Source organism: Dromiciops gliroides, chromosome 4 (assembly GCF_019393635.1).
Source record: "Dromiciops gliroides isolate mDroGli1 chromosome 4, mDroGli1.pri, whole genome shotgun sequence".
Classification (NCBI taxonomy): domain Eukaryota; kingdom Metazoa; phylum Chordata; class Mammalia; order Microbiotheria; family Microbiotheriidae; genus Dromiciops; species Dromiciops gliroides.
The window spans coordinates 443,090,956-443,106,719 of record NC_057864.1 but is presented as its reverse complement, the minus strand read 5'-3'; the positions used below and the strand labels follow the sequence as shown (position 1 = coordinate 443,106,719).

Sequence of the window (15,764 nt, the reverse complement as noted above, 5' to 3'; positions counted from 1 at the left end):
ACTCTTTACGTGGTGGCAAAGAATTGGAAGTTGAGGGGGTGCCCATCAATTGGGGAATAGCTGGACAAGTTGTGGTATATGAATACAATGGAATACTATTGTGCTATAAGAAACGATGAGCAGGAGGAGTTCAGAGAAACCTGGAGGGTCTTGTGTGGGCTGATGATAAGTGAGATGAGCAGAACTAGAAGAACATTGTACACAGTAACATCAAGAGTGGGTGTTGATCTACTGTGATGGACTATATTCTTCTCACCAATGCAATGGCACAGAAGAGTTCCAGGGAACTCGTGATGGAAGAGGATCTCCAAATCCAGGGGAAAAAAAAAAAAAAGAACTGCGGAGTATAGATGCTAAATGAACCATACTATCTCTTTTGTTTTTGATGCTGTTGTTTTTTTTCTATTTTGAGGTTTTCCATCATTGCTCTGATTTTTTTCTCTTATAACATGACTAATGCAGAAATAGGATTAATGTTATTATGAGTATATATATATATATATATATAACCTATATCAGATTACCTGCTGTCTAGGGAGGGGGGAGGGAGGGGAGGGAGGGAGAAAAATCTGAAATTGTAAAGCTTGTATAAACAAAGATTGAGAACTATCTTTACATGTAATGGAAAAAAATACTTTATTAATTTTAATTAATTAATTAATTTTAAAAAATCCCAAATGAGAGCCAAAAAAATAGTGTATGGCTGTAGAGAGCCATGATCAAAGAAGCATGTAGACTAAAAAAAAATAATTTAATTGAATAACTTTACTCAATTTTTCTCATTTCAAGCAACTAAGGTGACATTATTAAACACTGTCTTTGTCCTATTTGTCATACGGCTCACCAAGGATGTTTTCTTCAATGACTGCTCTTGCTCTTTGCTCTTATACAGTTCTAATTCTGTGTCTCTTTCTTCAACTATTTTATCATATTGATCCTACATAAAACAGAAAAGTTATATATGTTCTGAAAAAATAGCAAAATGTAACACATTTTATTTAGTAGGTCTTATGCAACAAATAAAAGCTAACATTTGTAGAACATGTTGCTTTAAAATCTCATACATATATATGATTGTCTTTAAGTTATGTAATTCACAGATTTCCAGTTCATATAGTTTCCATATTGCCAATCCAAGATATACTAAAGAGCAAGTCATGGTCAAAAAGGTAAGAACAAATAATTCTTTCATATGTGTAACACAGAACTTCAACAATTGAAAGATGTTATTTAGAATCAGAATAGTACTCATACTGTTGCATACTAGAGTAAATTCCTAACTATGAATAGATAAGTTAAACCTCAAGAAAACCTTAATGGCTATTATGGTATGCTTTGAGCTTGATGCTAAAGTATGTTTTTTTTTCAAAAGACAATTGTTGCATGGATATAATAATTTTCTCTTATTGGTATTCTTGCCCTTCTTAATATCATTATTTTAACCAAGTATATCAAAAGACAAATTTAAAATTTAAATACAATTTTAAAATTACTTTATGTTTCTCCATAAGTGCCACCATTTCAGCAATTTTATGCTGACATCTTATATCAATTTCTTTTTGTAGTTTTACAGCTTCATCCGCTATTGCCTTTGCTTTTCCAACCTATCAATTAAAAAGTATAAAAATATGTAAGCAATAGATTAATTTTATTTGAACAAAACTATACAATAACCCTTATAAGATATTATCTACATTACAAGTTTAAACTCAAGGTAAACAAGATTAGAAAATTCACTAGCTTTGTCCTATTTGCATTTTTATTATGAAGTTCAATCATTTGCTTGAACTAGTTTTTACTTTCATTAGTTATTGTATAATTAAACAATTATGCATTTTTCCCCATTGAATAACAACATTCAAAAGTCAACCAACATACTCTACATAACATTAAGGTATAGAGTCTATATCAATATTTCCTAAATGAATTATAAATAGCACCTATTTCATGTTGCTTCTTCAGGGTATATAATAGCTTTGGTTTACTTACTAGCCATTAAACATATAATTATTACTATTATAATTATATACAAGTTTAAACTTGGACTTATATTTCATAATAGTTTGAATTTATAGCATTTGGGTTTTGAGAAAAACCATTGTAAATTGTTATAATAAACCAACTCACTAATTGAACATTATTTTTTTTAAAAAGGTCAATAGAAGGATACTATGAAAGTGGCCCTTTGAGAAAGAAGTAAAATAACTTCACTGAAACTTAATTACTATACAAAAATTTGGGCATAAATGATAGCAGCTATACTTTGAATTACTATAAAACTATCATTTAACAGCCCCAAGGAACTACCTTATATACATTTAATAACAAATGTATAAATTATTTCTATAATCACTGTTTCTCAGATTTATTAAGAATATTGAACCCTTTCCTTTTGAGAACAGAAAGAAATTACATCATCTTGAGATAAAAATTTTTCACACATTTAGGTTTTCCTACCTCTCCCAAAAGATTTTCTTCTGATATCTTTTTGTTAGCAATTTCTTTTTCATAGTTGTCAGTCATTTCTTCAATTTTTTTGTTAGCATCATCTATCTGTGATTCTAATTTATTCACCTTTTAACAAGAAAGAAAAATATTTCCAGTTCACTTTTTTGCTTTTATGCATTTTTAATGTTAATTAATAGATAATTGCTAAGATTTTTTTAGTTTTAATATTCAGCAGAAACTCTATTGGAATTTCCTTTCCTACAAAAATTTTATTTTCTCATATGCTATTATTTAATGTTACACAAAAATCCATCTTTTAAAACCTCTGTTTATCTGAGCAATTGTTTATTTTCCTCTTTTCTTTAAATGCAGCTCTGAAGATGGTACCATAGAATTTAAGTTATTCAATTTCAGCCTAATATAATTCAATATTTTATAATTAGAATTAATAACTATTCTAGTTTGAAAAGGACAATCTGTGATTCAATGAAAAAAGAAAATTTAAATGGTTTTAATTTGCTGTTGTCAACAAATAATAATTTTCATTTATGTAATGCTTTACTGACATTTTGTGAACATTATCTCTTATGATGCTTATAATACTGACAGATACTTATTTTACAGAGGAAAATGATCCTCAAAAAAGTTAAAGGTTTTTGCCTTTAACAAAAAAAATTGCACCATACCAAATTTAAAGCTATACTATAAAGTGGAAATCATCAAAACAATTTGGTACTGTCTAAGAAATAGAGTGGTGGATCACTGGAATAGGTTAGGCACAGGAGACACAATAGCAAATGACTATAGTAATCTACTGTTTGATAAACCCAAAGACTCCAACTTCTGGGATAAGAACTCACTATATGACAAAAACTACTGGGAAAACAAGATGATAGTATGGCAGAAACTAAGCATAAACCAACATCTTACACCATATACCAAAACAGGGTCAAAATGGGTACATGATTTAGACATACAGGGTGATATACATAGGCAAATTAGGAGAGAATGGAATAGTTTACCTCTCAGATCTGTGAAGAGGAGAAGGATTTATGACCAAACAAGAGACATAGAATATTATTTTAATAATATTAAATTTAAAAGTAAAAAAAAAAAAACCCAGAAGCAATGCAGCCAAGATTAGAAGGAAAGCAGAAAGTTAGGAAACAATTTTTATAGCCAGTGTTTCTGATAATGGCCTCATTTCTAAAATATATAGGGAACTAAATCAAATTTATAAGAATACAGGTTATTTCCCAATTGAGAAATGGTTAAAGGATATGAACAGGCAGTTTTCAGATAAATAAATCAAAGCTATCTACTACCATATGAAAAAATGCTCTAAATCACTACTGATTAGAGAAATGAAAATTAAAACAACTGAGATACTGCCTCACACCTATCAGATTGGTTAATATGACAAAAAAGGAAAATAATATATGTAGAAAATGTGGAAAAATTGGAACACTGAGGTGGAGTTGTGAACCGATCAAGCCATTCTGGAGAGTAATTTGGAAATTATGCCCAAAGGGCTATGGGGCTGTGCATACCCTTTGACCCAGTAATACCACTAATAGGTCTGTGTTCCAAAGAAATCACAAAAAAAGGAAAAGGACCCACATGTACAAAAAATTTTATAGCAGCTCTCTTTGTGGTGGCAAAGAATTGGAAATTGAGAGGATGCCCATCAATTGGCGAATGGTTGAACAAGTTGTGGTATATGAATGCAATGGAATACTATTGTGCTATAAGAAATGATGAGCAGACAGATTTCAGAAAAACCTGGAAATACTTAAGTGGACTGATGCTGAGTGAAGTAAGCAAAACCAGCAGAACACTGTACTCAGTAACATCAACATTGTGAGATGATAGCTCTTCTCAGCAATACAATGACTCAAGACAATTCCAAAGGACTGATGATGGAAAATGCTCTCCACATCCAGAAAAAAGAACTGTGGAATCTGAATGCAGATTGAACCATGCTATTTCTACTTTTTTTTGTTTCTTTTTCTTTTCTGAGGTTTCTCCCTTTTGTTCTAATTCTTCTGTTACAACATGACTAATGCAGAAATATGTTTAATGTGATTGTACATATGTAACCTATATCAGATTGCTTGCTGTCTTTGGGAGGGGGGAGGGAAGGGAAAGAGGGAGAGAGAAAAATTTGAAAACGAAAAATCTTATAAAAATAAATGTTTAAAACTATCTTTACATGTAACTGGAAAAAAAATAAAATACTATTAAGATTGGGGGGGAGGGGGGAATGGCAAAGTTGAACCAGCAATACAAGCTCAGTACTTTTCCTATTAATTTATGTTATATTCCCATACTTGCTCAAATAATCTCAGTTATCTACATATGCCCTTAATATAAGTATTATTTTGTTTTCTGGAAGATATGATGTATTATGGTTTAATGTGGTACATTTTGATTAAAAGGTTTCCTTAGTTCCAAAATATAATTCTATTTTATATATATTTGTAAAATATAAAATGTTGGTCAGATATGTTATTTCATTTACACAGTGAACCCCCAGTATGGATAGTCTCTTCACTGATAGAGATCAGGAATCCTCTGCAACCAAGAGTCTGATATAGTTGCCTGCAGTATTACTGAGAGGGTAAAGTGACTTGCCCATGGTGAAAAAGGCAATACCTGAATCTAGGTTTCCCTGACTCCAAGGCCAATTATCTATGCAGAAAAACAAATAAGTACAAAATGTCCATTATTTTACAAAAGAAAAATTTTTAATTATAATATGAAAACTATAAATACCTTTATCTCATAGGTACTCAATTGTTTGTTCTCTGCCATACTTTTCTTTTTTAAGGCTTTATTCTGTCAACAATAAAAAACAAAGTTATACTTATTGATATCTTGTTTTATGCTGACATTGTTTTACACTGACCTAAGAATTATGGCACATAAAATATTATTGTTTTAAAAATTACTGTTGTGGTAAAATTTTAAATTTCTAAACTGCCTGTAAATTGAACGTACCTCTTGTTGTAGTTCTTCAAAAGATTTATTTTTATTTTCCATTTGTTTTTTTAAATTGTTAAACTAAAAACAAAAAGATATTTTATAGTTATTTCCTACTTTTACTGTGACTCTAGACAATTAATCTATTGGTTTTCTTGTACAATACTTTGCTTAAAAAGTATATCTTATAAGATTCTATTAGATAACATGAAAAATTAATTTCAAACATCAATTTTACAAGTACAAGACTAGGGATACAAATATATACATATACACACAGAAATACATAGGCATATACATATATATAATATATTGTTGTTTAGCCATTTCAGTTGTGTCCAACTCTTTGTGATCCCATTTGGGGTTTTCTTGGGAAAGATACTAAAGTGGTTTACCATTTCCTTCTCCAGCTCATTTTTATAGATAAGGAAACTGAGGCAAACCAAGGTTAAAAGGCTTGCCCTTAGTCACACAGCTAATAAGTGTCTGAGGTCAGATTTGAACTCAGAAAGAGGAGTCTTCCTAACTCCAAGCCTGGCACTCTATCCACTGTGCTGAGTGAAGTATGTATACAAATATACATAACATGAATGTATCACATATGTATACACATATCACAATGTGCACACACCACAATGCACACACAAGTACATATTCCACATGTGTATATATGTGCGTGTATTACATGTGCGTATACATACGCACACGCACACTAATTACTAAGTGTAGCTGCCTTGCTGATTCAGTATGTGCAATATCTGTTTTTCATTCACATCATTTTTCTAATATGAATGTTTAGGCTGATATCTTTTGAATTAGTGAGTTTTACTAAGGAGGCTTTGCAACATTCTAAGTGTTCATACAATCAGTACAACATTTCCTTTAAAAAGCATATTTGGAGAATGAAACCATCAATAAATAGGGACATTTTCTGTTTGGATGTTATGCAGAACATCACACTGGCCAACACCTTAGGTAAGCATATATGTCTCCCTGTTTTATACCTCACTTTTTGTTAATAATCAATCACCACATGGACAAATTTGTCTCCATAGTCACATAAGTAAGAGAATACTGTATTTAAGGTTTTTATGTTTGTATAAGAGACACATTTTTGATGACAGCCTTCAAGGCTGCATTTCCTTTTACCTAGGAAAATGTTTTAAAAAATATATCAACAAACAATGTTATATTCTCTAAAACTCAGTTTAATTTGTGACTATGGAGATATGGATTACTTATAGAAGATCACCTGCTCAAAAGTCTGCCTGTTCAACTCTCATATTTTTGCACAAAGGATACCTTCAAAAACCATTTATAGATTTTATAGAGATGAAAAAGTAATACATGAATCAGTAGTTTTTGATGTCTTATTTGTCCCCTTAAAAAAAAAAGCCAAAGTTACATATGTGATACTTTCCATTGTTTGGAATTGTCCTCTCTTGAAAATTAATGAACTGTCAAATGTCTTTAAAACTGACTACCAGGGCAGCTAGCTGGTGCAGTGGATAGAGCACCGGCCCTGGAGTCAGGGAGGATGTGAGTTCAAATCCGGCCTCAGACACTTAACACTTGCTAGCTGTGTGACCCTGGGCAAGTCAACCCCGATTGCTTCATCCAAAAAAAAAGACTACCTTAAAAATCGGGAAAGTGTGGGATTTTTCATTCGGGCTTACTATATGTAAGGTACTGTGTTAAATAAACACTGGGGATAAAAATAGAAGCAAGCAAGACAGTCCCTGACCTCAAAGAGCTTACATTCAAATAAGGGAAGATAACACATAAAAGGGTACATAAAAGTAGAGAGGAGAAAAGATACAAGAACATGGTGAGAAGACTGCAGGTAGGAAATTTAAAAGAAGGTTGATTCCTCACAAGATATGGCAAAAGTTTCACCTATCAGAACAGAGAGAGCCAGGAGTGGAGTTCAAATTTCTCATGGGGTAGAGATTGTCTAAGAGTAGATCTATGATAAAGAGACTGAGTTTGACATTTCTATTTTTTAAATACTCAATTCTCTGACCTGGGGCAGCTAAGTGGTGCGGTAGATAAGAGCACTAGCCCTGAAGTGAGGAGGATATGAGTTCAAATCCAGACTCAGACACCTGACACTTACTAACTGTGTGAGCCTGGGCAAATCACTTAACCGTGATTGTCTCAAACATCCAGGGCCATTTCCAGTTTATCTTGCCAATGGACCCAGACGGCTCTGGAGAAGAGAGTGAGGCTACTGACTTTACACAGTCGCTCTCCCTCACTTAAATCCAATCCACTGCAAGTCATGATATCACCTCCCAATGTCACAGTCCTCTTTGAGAATAAAAGACAAACAACAATTCTGTGACCTAGAAATTCTGACTAGGCTGTATGAGTTGTCCTATATCATTTATTTTCAATATAACAATTCATAGAATTGTATTACTGTCATATAGCTCAGTTTTCCAAGGAGTAAAGTTTGGGATGGATTTTCTTTTAACACAGAATACTCTTAAAAAAGGTCTTAGTCCCTTCATTTCAGCAGAAAACATCTGGGGCCATGGAGGACACAAAAGCTCTCTGTCTCTTCATCATTTGGTTCAACCTGGGAGGCAATGGTCAGAGAGATAAACTGCCTTCTCTTGCCACAAAGCATCATCCCTCCTGTCCTGTCCTGGCAAATCAGAAATATTGTCTTTTGTCTCATGCAATAGTGTAATGTGAAAATTAGTTGCCCTTCCAAATAGTACTTTCATTTTCAATTATCTTTCACAAATATTTAGCGGAATAATAAGAAATTCTTGGAAAGGTTTAAAACCTTAAAATGATAACATATAATTTTGATCATACCTTGTTTTCTAATATCTTTACTTGCTTATCTTTTTTTAAAATTTCACTTTCAATGCTTCTGGCCTGAAAAAATATTTAAAATGTTATTTGAAATAGGAACATGTACATGTTAGTAAAAGACTTTTTTTTCTATTTGTAGCTTCTGCTTTACAGTTTCTACAATCTCAGTTCAATATTCAACTTTATTTCAACTCTCCCATTTTATTTCTGTATCCTTCCCCCAAAAAATCTTCCCTGACTTTTTTTTCATTTTCCTTGAGTAAATTATCTTTTAATTTTACATTTACTATTTTAAATCAGTCCCCAAAATTAAGCTGTTATGATATTGCATGAAAGAATAATCACTTTCTCATTGTTAAGAGAACACTTTTCTTATTATTATTATATGTTTAAATTATTACTTTGTCGCTGTAAAACTATAATAATAGGATACATATTCTTCTGAGAAGACCTCTAAGAAATAGCTTCTCTTCATCAAAGAGAACCTAGAAAGTAAGGGGAGCTGACTGTAGTAATCTGAAATCAAAAATCTATGATATGGGGCAGCTAGGTGGCACAGTGGATAGAGCACCGGCCCTGAAGTCAGGAGTACCTGAGTTCAAATCCGGCCTCAGACACTTAACACTTACTAGCTGTGTGACCCTGGGCAAGTCACTTAACCCCAATTGCCTCACTAAAAAAAAAAAAAAATCTATGATAAGGCTCAAAACCTGTCAGTCAATTAAATTATAAAAATAACCTGGGACCTAGAAGATGACTCAGACTGAACACTAGGAATTAATAAAAATTCCAATAGACTATGGGAGCTTTGAAACAGGAAGAGAGAGTTGTCTCTTGGAGGCAAGCATCAAAATGTAGAGAGATTTCAAGGAATGGTGATACCAACAATCATGGCATGTTGTACCGAGCTAGGGAAAAAGATGAAAAAAAAAAAAAACCAATCATACCCTGCTAGCTAGTGAACTAGTTTCAGTCATACTAAACAGTATAGAGGGAACCAGATTAAAGTTCTGAAAAGCTTGCCAAGGGCAAGGCCACCAAAATTCCAGTGAAGATGAAGAGGATGATCTTAAGGTTAGTTCTGGACATCTTGAAATCCAGGGGGAAAAAGACTCCATAAGGACAAGAATGTGCCTTCCTTAAACAGACACCCCACATTAGGAAACAAAACAGGATCTAGAGAGACTGAAAATCCTAGTAACCTTGACAACCCAACTCTAATAATGATAATAATTACTAATAACTTGTATATAGCATTTTAAGATTTGCAAATCACTTTATAATGTCATTTAATATTTCCAACTCTGCAAAGTAGGTGCCTTTAATTTTCACCATATTATATATAAGGAAAACTAAGATTCAAAAAGTTAAATGACTTATTCAAGGTCACAGAAATCATTTGCTCCAGGCTGGAAGTGGACATCCAGACCAAATAAAATTTGAACCAGCTAACTCCAGAGATAAGAACAAAAAGAATAGTTCACTGAAAAAGAAAATCCCTTTATATCTTCATTGAAGACTGGTACTACTTATTTAAGTTTTTGAAATCTCTTGTAGTGTTCTTCTGTTTATTTTAACCCCCTATATGTTATCTGTAGATTTTAGTTGTAATTTAGAAGCCAAAAGAAGTATTATCTTGTTGCAAAGCACAGTTATCTGGGCAAAAGGAACCATAGACAAAAGGGATAATAGTAATACTAAGATAAAAAGCAGGTAGTTCTGGACTCCAAAGTGAAGAAAGTAGGGCAAAGGGAGCTGGCCAAGACCAAGAAGTATTTACAGTATTTTAACACTGATGAGAAATCCTGTAAAGCATTACAAAATTGAAAAAGCATAGAATTTAGAACACTTAGGTTATAAGCAGGAAAATGTAATGGATCTGGAAAATAGGACAAGAAGTTCAAACCTTATATTAATCAGAATTCCAGAAGGCAAAGAAAAAAAAGGTAGACACTGAATTCCAGGAAATAATTGAAGAGAATTTTCTGGACCACAAAATGGGAAAAATCCTAACTTCCTGTGTCCAAAGATTATAATTGTTAAATTTCAGAATTATGAAGAGAAGAAAAAAAGTTTTAAAAAAGGAAAATAGTAAATACATGTGAAAAATGTTGTTAATTAAGTACTATTGTACCATATTTGCTTTGGAATCAGAGAACCTGGCCCAAATCCTGCCTGTCACTTACTATCTGTGTAAACTTGGGCAAGTCACATAATATCAATAGGTCTCAGTTTTCTCATTTGTAAAATGAGAGGTTTGGACCAAATGTCCTCAAAGGTCATTTATTACTCCAAATTCATGATCTCATGCCCTTTGATTATAAAGATCTCTGATCTCATTGATGAAATGTTCCTTTTAACTGCTAATAACAACCTATACATGCCTGCTTATCCTGGGCAACTCTTATCCATGTCCTCCCATAAATCTAACAAAAGGGGTATACACAATTTTATAGGGAGCCTTTTTCATTTTCTCTTAACATCTCCAAGATACCAGTGAAGTATACTGTCTACCTAATGGTTATTTCTCACTCTCATGACATCTTTTTTTTGATCATACATTTCTTTGATAGCATCCTTTACTTGGTTCTTCTTCACAGTTCCTTATTTGTTATGTGTTACAACCTGTTCATAACTACCCTGTCCCTCTATATTGACCTCTAAATGATACCCAATTTTAATTCTTTGGAGACTTACCATACAACAACACTGGTAGAATGTATTTATTAAAAAGACAGGTCTTCATTCAGGTAGAACTTTAGAGATATCAAAGAAACTTTATAATTTCCCACAGACAATTCAGCCTACTATTTCCCTAATTAATTCTGGGCCATTTATGCATGTATAGTATTTATACATGTATGTGTGCATCATTACTACTATGAATTTGTTAAGGCTAAAATTCTAGCTATTCTGTCTAAAATATCTAATGAGTGGTCACCAATAAATTATAAGTTTTAGCAAGAGTTAGACTTTTAAGCATTTATTAAGGAGAATAAGAATTTGGTAAAGAGAGAGAGAAAGGCCTACATTCATCTATCTATTAAAGGGAGAGCACATTTCTCGCTCTGCTCTCCACCAGAGTCCCCAGGAAAGAGACCCGTCAGAGTGCCCAGCTCCCCTTCTTCCTCCACCAGCAAACGTCACTTCCTGATGCCAAAGAAAAGGACACATGGTCTTGCCCTCAGAGACATTCACTTCATGGCGCAGCTTTTCTACAGTAAGTCTCCAGCAGGTGGCATCCTTCTAATCATTCCAATGTATATGTGTGTATAAAATAAATAAGCTCTATCTAAAAACTGTCCAACTGCATATCAGTCTAGACAATCGGCATTCTTTATCCACTTGGTTTTGCCTACTTAGGCTAAATTCTCAGAACACCTTTGTTCTCAGGATCTTCCCAAGAAAAGGCAAAATAAGAGGAAAGTTTTTTAAAAATTGCTAATCACTTTTAAAGCACTGAACAAAGAGGTGGCTCTTCCATAAGAGTTCATCCTTCCAAGTATACAAACAACACAAAACATAATGGAAGCAGCCCCAGTCACTGAAACATATCCCCCATGAGGCACCCCAGGAGTGGTTCCAAACCAATTAATTCATTTTGAGGCATCTTCAAATGCAGAAATAATCCTGCATTTTCTGTTATAATCTTAATAAGGTACCAATGGGCATATTCATATTCTGCAGTAAGAGGTTCTTTCAGAAACAAAGGCTCACTGAATTGCAACATCAAGTTGAGTGGAGAAACTCACTCCACAGAGACCATAATATTATGATTTACAGTCATGCTGAATCACTAGAAGAATATTAATATTAAGAATATGGACCTTTATTTAGGAAGAAGCTTAGAGTCATTCAAAGAACCTTGAAATTTCTCAAAGGCAAACTGGGCAGTTTCCTTCTCCAGTCGAATGCTAGGCCCAGAGTATTGTCCATTTGCAGTGTCTGTCTAAGACATAGAGTTTTTTCTTATTAGAGTCAGCCCAAACTCTTTTGACAGTTTATGGATCTCATTTAGAGTGCTCTACAATGTTCCTAGGTGTGATATAATCAATAAAATGTCACTCACAAAAAGGAGTATCTGTAAGACCTCATCATCTACAGGCAATCTCTTTTCAACTTGGACTCTGTGCTGACTCACCACCATGGTAATGATAAACACATTTAGCAAACATGTCTCCATGTTTTATGCCTTATTTAATGATCAGGGGGTGGTTAAACAAAATTCTTTCAAAGACTCATATAATTTTGATATCTTCACGGAAGAAACCTTGATTGAGAACCTTTAGTGTTTTGTTCTAATGAATCAAATGGTGTTTTTTAATATAGTCAACTAATACTAAATACAATGAAATTGTGTAGTATCTATACCTTTCAGTCAAAGGTATGAAAGTAAAGATGTTGTCTAATTTGAAATACCTGCAAAAGTCTTCCTGTTCTCATCTAATGCTTTCATTAAGGATGTCCTTAATGCGTGTGAAAATTCCCATAATTTTACTTATACATATATACACATATGAAAATAGACATGAGTAGTTATTTGATGTTCCCTTGATTTCCTCTTTTTAGTAATTATTTCTGAGACTTTTGCCACATATATAATATCCTCAATGCCTCAAAGCCCTCAAAATTATATCACTACTAGCACAGAAGTCCTTTGTCTAGCACTTTTTTTACTTTCTTTTCTTCTATGCCATTTCCACCCTGTCAAGAAGCACATCTGAGACTATAATGTTAGAGTTCAAAGGTTGTGGATCCACTATTGTTCATAGTATAAAAAATTTGCAATGAAATTTTAGCCTCCTTCCAGTTTCATCCTTAAATCCCCTCGGAACTTGCTTTAGGTCTTTGGCCATATATTTTTAAAACTGGTTTTGTTTTCTAATACTTCTCTGATTTATGATTCCTCCTCCTTCTGCAGAAGACTTTACAAATGAATTTATAGTCTAAAACAATGTTGCCATTGATCACTATCTCTGTCAGGGAGATTGAGTATTTGCTTACTTAGGTGGTTTTTAGGGTATAGTTTAGACTGTATGACTGTTGAGGTGCCTTCTAATTAGGAAATTCTGTGATTCTATGATATAGGGAACTATAGGCACACAGAAGCCAAAACTATATGAATATATAAAAAAGAAAGAAGAAGCCTCAACAGGAGAGAGGGATTAAAAAAGATAAAAAGAGATTCAAAACATCAGATACAGAAAGAAAAAGAGACAGAAATGACCAGTCTCACTTGGACCTGGAAAGAGACCTGCAGGCCACCTTGTCTATGCAACCCTAAAAGGGAAAAATAATCACCACAGCAGAGAAACATGTGTACCCAGGAATAACTTTTTGCAATGTCCAGAGGAAAAAAATGTGATCTTCTAGAGGGGAAGGTTGCTTGATTCTCTTGGAAAATACAGAAGTTTACTGATTCTCAAAAGGTTAAAGTTTGTTAGGTTGAATTAAGTCTGTCCTCTGTCTAAAAACTTCCTAGCTTGAATGTTTGCAAGAGAACTAAGAGTCCCTGAGACAAATCCTGATGCTCTTATTGGAAATTCTGCCTGGAGGCATAAGCCACAGATTATTTTTACTGAAAAGTTTCCTCAAATGAACCTAGTGTTGTCACGTCATGGGCCAGACATTAATTGACACAAATACTACAAATATTACATACATTTTCTTCACTTTTGTTCAGTTTACTTTCAACTTCTTCACTTTTTTGTTTTAACTGTTCTTTCACAGCATCCAGTTCATTCCTGTAGGATGAAAAAAGATGGTAAAATTTCAATTAGAATTTTTTTCATTTGACTATACCCTTCACTAGTTTGTTTTTGCTTTGGTTTGGTTTGGTTTTACCTGAAAATCAGGATTGATAGGCAAGTTTATTTATGTTTTAAATGAGATTACATTAATTTTTTTCTTCTCCTAAACCTCAAATTGAAAAGTTTTCTCTACAAACAAAAAAAATCTTACCTGGAAAAAAGATATTGGTCCCTAGCTAAAGAGATGAGCATCATTTTGTCTTGTTTATCTTCACTCATAATTAGTTATTATTTTAAAAACATGATGAGAAGTTCATGATTTCATAGGAATGAAGTAGGATTAGTTACTAATGACTTTTAATAAAGTATTGCCTCTTGAAAGTAATGATAACGCTATTGACAAAAAGATGTGCACTCAAAACTACTGTTTCAAAATCACACTGAGTTGTAGTGGGCCTGTATCTTTTCCCTTGCACTCCAACTCCCTCACCCATTTTTCTTTATGTCCAAAATATTCAAATAGCCACTGATTTTCCTTGCCTTGATAGGTTTTTTGTTTCTTAAGACGAATGGTTATTCACTAACAAGAATGCTAAGAAGGTTCTGTATCATAAAAATATTTATATCAATTTACTTATTTAGTCAAACATTATTTAGACATTCACAAAAAAGCTGGGAAAGATAATATGAATTATTCTAAGTGGAAAAGCAAAGAACAATGCTATAAATTATATATAAATTTTTTTTAAATTTAGATACACATTTTTCTATAGGAAAGAAAACTGAAAGTTAACCATTATTCTATAACTTCAATTAGTCTATGTTATGTGTGCTAGTAAACAATGCTAGAGTTTTACTCTTTTTTTAGAATAATAGTCATTCCCAGTGTACTTAAGATATACTGGAAGGTATGGGGTTTCTATAATCTTCATTCTGAAAAGGATTGGAAGGATTCAGATGATTTGAAAATAACCTATATAGCTATATGTCTAAGGTAATAATCGTTTATGTGAAAAAGAATAAAACAAATAGACATTTTACTTTGAGGATAGGTTTCTATGAAAAATAATTTTACTTTTTTGGTTGTTGTTAAACTATACCTCACCTCCCCATAAGTCTTAAACTCCAATGCATCACTGGTGGTCTGGGTTCTTAAATGATAGAAAAACACGAGGTTTGACAAAAAGATTCTCCTATCTGGAAAGACTCTGAATACAGAACAAGTGATGGATTTTAATCCAAGAACCAACCTAGCTAAGGGAGGCTCATCACCAGAAGTTGGCTACTGGATAATGATTTTTTTTTAACCACAGCAAATCAATAAACTGTCTATATTAAGGCATGGAAGGGTTTTTTGTTTGTTTGTTTTGGTTTTTTAGTGAGGCAATTGGGGTTAAGTGACTTGCCCAGAGTCACACAACTAGTAAATGTTAAGTGTCTAAGGCCAGATTTGAACTCAGGTACTCCTGACTCCAGGGCCGGTGCTCTATCCACTGCGCCACCTAGCTGCCCCCATGGAAGGGGTTTTTTTGGGGGGGGTTTGGGGTTTTTTGCGGGGCGGTGGGGGTTAAGTGACTTGCCCAAGGTCACACAGCTAGTAAGTGTCAAGTGTCTGAGGCCGGATTTGAACTCAGGAACTCCTGAATCCAGGGCTGGTGCTTTATCCACTGCGCCACCTAGCCGCCACCATGGAAGGGTTTTAATCTGCATAGGTGGAGGAAGAACTAACATCAATGAAAGAATGATTTTTTTAAAGTG

General features: G+C 33.4%; 1 protein-coding gene across 1 annotated transcript in view; it reads right to left on the bottom strand.

Moving 5' to 3' along the window:
* The window catches only part of SYCP1 (synaptonemal complex protein 1), a 97,187-nt gene that overhangs the window by 16,306 nt on the left and 65,117 nt on the right, over positions 1-15,764 (bottom strand). Inside the window, exons 21-26 of the mRNA XM_044003546.1 lie at positions 13,919-14,000; positions 5,449-5,511; positions 5,224-5,286; positions 2,458-2,574; positions 1,494-1,604; positions 845-937 (exon numbers count right to left, since the gene is read on the bottom strand). Of these exons, the coding sequence (XP_043859481.1) occupies positions 845-937; positions 1,494-1,604; positions 2,458-2,574; positions 5,224-5,286; positions 5,449-5,511; positions 13,919-14,000 (529 nt within the window). The remainder of the gene's footprint in view (positions 1-844; positions 938-1,493; positions 1,605-2,457; positions 2,575-5,223; positions 5,287-5,448; positions 5,512-13,918; positions 14,001-15,764) is intronic.